Raw genomic sequence first — 6,000 nt, 5'->3', positions numbered from 1 at the left:
AGGAGGGGACACATTTTACTAGTACCTTTGAACAATGGGCTCCAGACCTGTAGATTGGAAATTCTATGTGGCCTATCATTCCCAAGCTGCTGGAATGTTTGAATGGTACAATGGTCTCTTAAAGCAGGGCCTAAGAGCAGCAGCTGCCACCCCTACACTGAGAAGATGGACAAAATGCTTATGGGCTGTCTTCCAGACTTTAAATGAGAGGAGTCGGAATGGGTGCCCAGCTCCAGTGGAAGCACTGTTCCACTGGGTGCAGCTCCAATTCAGCTGCAGGTACACACTAAGGATGTTTTGCTGAAACCTGGCATGGGAAAACAGGGAAACAGTCTCTTGCCCATTCCTGAGGGCCTATAGTGAGGACAAACAGCCACTTGGATGTGGTCTTGGGAAATAAAAGACCCTCACATACTGGGTGGCTCTTGCTGCCCCTTGGGGCCAAGGGGTAGGAAGTTACAAATGGTGCCCTGGGTGATTGGGACATGGCCTCCAGTCTTAAAGGTGACATATCCAGGGCCAGCAGACCTTGCACTGTTTCTTCATGGCCCCTTTGTGATTTCCCTAGGGCCCATTATGAGTTCTCCCCTGTTATTGCAAATAGATGCTGAACCCCCAGTTGAGGCATGAAAAGTCTGGTATTCATAACCAGGAAGACCTCCTCTGCCAGTCACTGTTCTATCTACTGACCAGAAGCTTCATTGTGTATGGCCTGAGGGTCGTAGCTTGCCTCTACTTGTGCCTATATCTGCTCTGTCTTTTCTCCCTTAGAGTGCAAAGTGACACCTTAGTAGACTGGATTCATACCTATAACTCAGTGGCTAACCAATCAGCATGCTGGGTCTGCACTGAACTCCCCTTGAGCATGTTGGCCAGCCTCCCATGGCACATCTCTCCTGCTTCTCTCTCAAACTGGACTTGGCTTCAGAAGTAGTGGAACAGTGAACATCCCTTGTAGAATGCTACCTGGATTGACATCTATGATGGAGTGAAGCAGTGGTATGACTGGCCCAAGCTGTTAAGTATCTATTCCATACAGGACAGCTTGTGGTGGCTCACAGTTAAGGCTGTGGAGCTGACTGGATCAGCTCCCCTTTGTGTTGAGAACCCCGAAGGACAAGCCCAGGTGAGCTGGACTCCAACAGGTGTGTGTCACACTCAGACTCCAGAGCATTTCTGGGAGGCACAGGATGATGGACAGGCTTCAGTTCCTACTGGAGCCCTCAGGGTGTGTGACCCACATGGGTGACCTTACCTGCCTGGAAATTGTACTGGCCAATATATTTGGGGATGGCCCTATTTGCCTGCTTGAGTTCAGAAAACTCTTGTAAGCCAACCATCAAATTGAGAAGCATTTAAAGCACGACACTGGGTAAAGCATACTCTCTGGTAGTATTACCCATTAGGTGTTTTTTCTCCTCAAACTGCTTCTAAGGTCACTGAGACTGAGATAACTGCTTTGGCTTTGCCCACTGCTGTGCAGTGAATATAACACATAATTCCTTAATCCTGTTAAATGAGAAAGTATATCAATTAAGAAAAGTAGCTTTGTAAAATCATATGGCTTTAGATATGCTTACTGCATCCCAAGGTGAGGTATGTGCCCTAGTAGGGACAAAATGCTGTGTATATGTTCCTAATGTCCACCACAATGTTAGTCAAGCTTTATGAGTATTAACCTCTGAGACCCATGACATTGAACGCCTAACAGGCGATCTTTTGCAGTAATGGTGAGCATCCATAACCAGTGAATGGTGGTGGGTTCTTGCTGTTCTTCTTGTGGTTTATAGGTACAGGGTTCTGCCTTCCTCACCAAGGGAACCTTGCAGAAGACACCCTCATATAGATTGTGCAGTGAGGAACCAAAAAGTGGTAGATTGTAGGGTAAATGGAGGCAGTCTGGCTTCCTCACCCAGATGTTTCGGTAACTAAGGGAAGTAGTGTTCCCATAACCTTGAAGGGGCCTGATAAATGGTGTCCTCATAGTGTTGAGATTGAGTCCAATAAACTGTTCCCATAACATGAAGTGGGCTCACATGTTCAAATCATGCTATGTTTTACGATTTTCTGGCTTGAAGCTGGTTTTGTGAGCCTCTAGTACTTAAGCAAGTAGGGGGTTCACACTAGTGGGACATGCAGCTTGCAGCTTGTGTGGCTCGACCACCCATGAATAAAGGCATGTCAAATGATCCTAGGCTCCACACATTTTCTTCCATCCCCCTGAATCTAAAGTGGACCTGCCAGGCCTTGACAGGCTACAGCACAATTGGGAATATGTTTTTCCACACAGTTTGTTCCCTTTCCATTTTGTTGATGTTTTCTGTAACCATTCAGAAGCCTTTTAGTTTGATGTAGTCCCATTTGTTTATTCTTTCATTATCTTTTTAAAAAGATAAGAAGGTACATTGGTGTATCACAAAGGAAGGGTGAGGAGAGTAGTTAGCTTCTTATAATAAGAGAGGTGAATCAACTTTAAATAATTAAAAATAGATTAAAATGTAATCCTACACAGCAGATAGAAAGAAGTAGCTCCTACCCTTTGCAACAGCATGGATGGAACTGAAGAGCATTATGCTAAATGAAATAAGCCATGCAGTGAGGGACAAATACCATATGATCTCACCTTTAACTGGAGCATAATCAACAAAAGAAAAGACAAAAGAAATATAACCAGAGTCATTGAAAATAAGAACAATCTAACAATAGCCAGAGGGGAGCAGGGAGGAGACAGAAGGGAGAAGGGTTTTAAGGAACTACTATAAAGGACACATGGACAAAACCAAGAGTAAGGATGGAAGCAAGGGAGGGAGGTGGGTTTGGCTGGGGTGGGGTTGGAGTGGTGGGGAGAAAATGCAGATAACTGTAATTGAACAACAATAAAGTAATTTTTTAAAACTGAGTCTGCTTTTTATTATCACCATACACTTTCAATGTTAAATAATAATCTACAAAAATTCCTCACCACTACAGTAGACTCTTCCATTTACTCTCCTTCTGGGGAAAAGAGAAAAAGGCAGAACAAAGAGAAAGCATAACATAAAATTGTACATTAAAACTAATATATTGGGATACCTGGAGAGAAGATGGCAGCAAGATAAGTGGGAGCAGAGTCCGCTTCCCCCTGTATACAGGTGAAACACTTAATTGATCTTTGAGGAACAGAGTGAACAGCCAATGGTATTCCAGCATATATGAACATTGGAGACCAAGAATTGTAGAGGACATTGAAAAATCAGATGGTAATGAGAGTGCTTAAGGACAATAAAGTCCCTGGGACCAGTGCAGGGACCAAGGTGGCTGCAGCCACAGGCCTGGTGCCCACCAGGCCTGCTGCAAGATTTTTGGGAGAGAGCCAGGCTGGGCTGTGTGAAGGCCAGGTGCTTATTTGGACTGGCAGGCTTGAATAGGAGGAATTTTTCAAAAAGAAAAAGAGGAAAGAAAGAGGCACTCTGTAGCTATTTGGGGAATTCTCCACAGCAGCCACTCACATCCTACACCCCTGCCCCCACAGCCCTGGAGTTGGTACATACCTGATCTGTGGCCCAGTGGTGGATCACCTGCACCCATGCCTGAAGCACCAGGGAGGAGTACCTCCCACCTAGCCCCGGTGCCCAGAGCCCTGCAGGGCCGACTTGGCTCTCTAGGAGGAAGGCAGAAATTCCCCACAGAGGGGAGCTGTGGGGGTTGGGGAGAGAGCAGTCCCCTAAAAGACTTGACTCAGTAGACAACTGAGCTACCCTGAAGGGACTCTGAGAGTCCCTAGCATCTAGGACAGCAAAGAGCAAGAATGTGATATGTGAGTTGCTCCTAATTGGTGCACCTCAAGGACAGTGCAACTGGTGGACTAAAGGCCTAGGTGGGACACACAGGGGCACTGGGGAACTGGGCTGGAGGCTGGAAAACAGAGAAGAGTTCAGGCAGGGAGAAAAGTGAAACCAATCCCTCCTCAGCCTGACTAGCCAGGAAGACCAGCAGAACTAGATTGACCAGTTTAAAGCCAGCAGTAGGCTTTTTTAAAAAATTCCTTCTTCCTTTCTGTCCTTCACTTTTTTTATTCCTTCTTCCTTCCTTTCCTTTTTTATTCCTTCTCCTTCCTTGTTTTATGTATTTCTTTTTTAATTTTAATTTTTTATATTCTTTCTTCCTTTCTTTCCCTGTTTCTTTTGCTATTTCTTCTTCATTCCTTCCTTTCCATTTTTATTCCTTCTTCCTTCTCTCCTTCCTTCTTTCCTTTCTTCTTTTTCCACAAGTGAGACAACAAACCTGGAGCTGTAACAAGACCAGAGTTAGACCCAAACAGGTATGATCCTAACAAAAAAGACAGTAAGACAAGTTTAACTTTGCCACTCTAAAGAACTTAGTGGTGAACACCAGTACACCTGCTGGAAGTGGAAACATACCAACAAAGGAATCACCAACAGATAACAAAGAAATAAGGTGAAGGAGGGAGTGGAAGCCACACTAACCTCAATCCAGGACTGATCTGGAAACACACAAAAAAATGTGGAAAAATTAACCACAACAAACAACTGAACAAGAGTGAGAAAGAAGCCTTAAAACTTTGTACACACAAAGAATCAGCCTCAACACAACCTGTCCACACTGGTACAACAGTATACAAGATGTGGTGGACTAGTGACCCTCAGTTAAGCAGGTGGAGGAAAGAACCCACCAAAGAAAGACCCAATAGCAATCAAAACACAAAGATATACACAGAGCCAACATAAACAACAGCCCAAGAAATGCAACTTGGGGAACCAAGGAGACTGCACCACTGAATCTCACAGGTATTCTACCATACAAGTTCACACCATGAACCTAGAGAGTCAGAAGAAATTAATTTAAGAAAGACAAGCTAACCAGAAGTCTCACAAAAAAATGAGAAGACAAAGAAACAATTTCCAAATAAAAGGAAAGGAGGAAGACTCAGAAAGAATGCTAAATGAATAAAGGAAACTCAACTATCAGATATTGAGTTCAAACCAATACTTATCAGGAAGCTCAATGAGGTCAAAGGAATTACCAGAAACTACAGGAAAACTACAATGAACTCACTGAAAATTATATCAACATGAAAAAGAAAATAGAAACAATCAACAAGGGCCAAGAGGAAATGAAGAAAACAATTTTTGAACTAAAGAATACAATAGAAGGAATTGAAAGGAGGATCAATGAAGAAGAGATCAGATCAGCAAGCTGGAAGACAAGGTAGAAAAAACACCCAGAAAAAGCAAGAAAAGGAAAAGAGGCTCAGAAAGAATGAAGAGGGATTAAGAGAAATACAGCACAACATGAAATGTAATAATATCAGTATAATAGGGATACCAGAAGGAGAAGGAGAAGAGCAAGGAATAGAAAACATGTTTCAAACAGTAACGATGGAAAATTTCCCTAATATGATGCGAGAAAAAGTCACACAATCCAGGAAGCACAGAGAATCCCAATCAAGAGGAACCCAAAGAGGCCACTTCAATGCATCATAACTAAAATGGAAAACTTCCAAGACAGAGAGAATCTTTTTTTTTTTATTCCTGAGTTCTTTATTTGGTTCATTTCTTAATGAACTGAATGTTTGTTGATGACATATTTAAAGTAGGGTTCTCTTTTTTTAAATATATTTTATTGATTATGCTATTACAGTTGTCCCATTTCACCCCTTCTCTCCCCTCCCCCCTTGTACCCCCCTCTCCCACCCACATTTCTCCCATTTAGTTCATGTCCATGTGTCATATTTATGAGTTCTTTAGCTTCTACATTTCCCGTACTATTCTTGCCCTCCCCATATCTATTTTCAACCTACATTCTATGCTACTTATTCTCTATACCTTTTCCCCCTCTCTCCTCCTCCCACCCCCCTGCTGCTAACCCTCCATGTGCCCTCCATTTCTGTGGTTCTGTTCCTGTTCTAATTGTTTACTTAGTTTCTTTTGGTTTTGCTTTAGGTGTGGTTGTTGATATTTGTGAGTTTGCTGTCCTTTTACTATACATGTCTTTTCTTTA

General features: G+C 43.1%; 1 protein-coding gene across 1 annotated transcript in view; it reads left to right on the top strand.

Moving 5' to 3' along the window:
- The first annotated feature begins 218 nt into the window (after positions 1–218).
- Positions 219–6,000, top strand: part of CNGB3 (cyclic nucleotide gated channel subunit beta 3) — a 171,231-nt gene continuing 165,449 nt past the window's right edge. Inside the window, 1 exon segment of the mRNA XM_036031671.1 lies at positions 219–279. Within this exon segment, the coding sequence (XP_035887564.1) occupies positions 219–279 (61 nt within the window).

This window comes from Phyllostomus discolor, chromosome 7 (assembly GCF_004126475.2).
Source record: "Phyllostomus discolor isolate MPI-MPIP mPhyDis1 chromosome 7, mPhyDis1.pri.v3, whole genome shotgun sequence".
In the NCBI taxonomy this organism is placed as follows: domain Eukaryota; kingdom Metazoa; phylum Chordata; class Mammalia; order Chiroptera; family Phyllostomidae; genus Phyllostomus; species Phyllostomus discolor.
The sequence above is the reverse complement of the archived record's forward strand: the minus strand, read 5'-3'. Positions and strand labels throughout refer to the sequence as shown.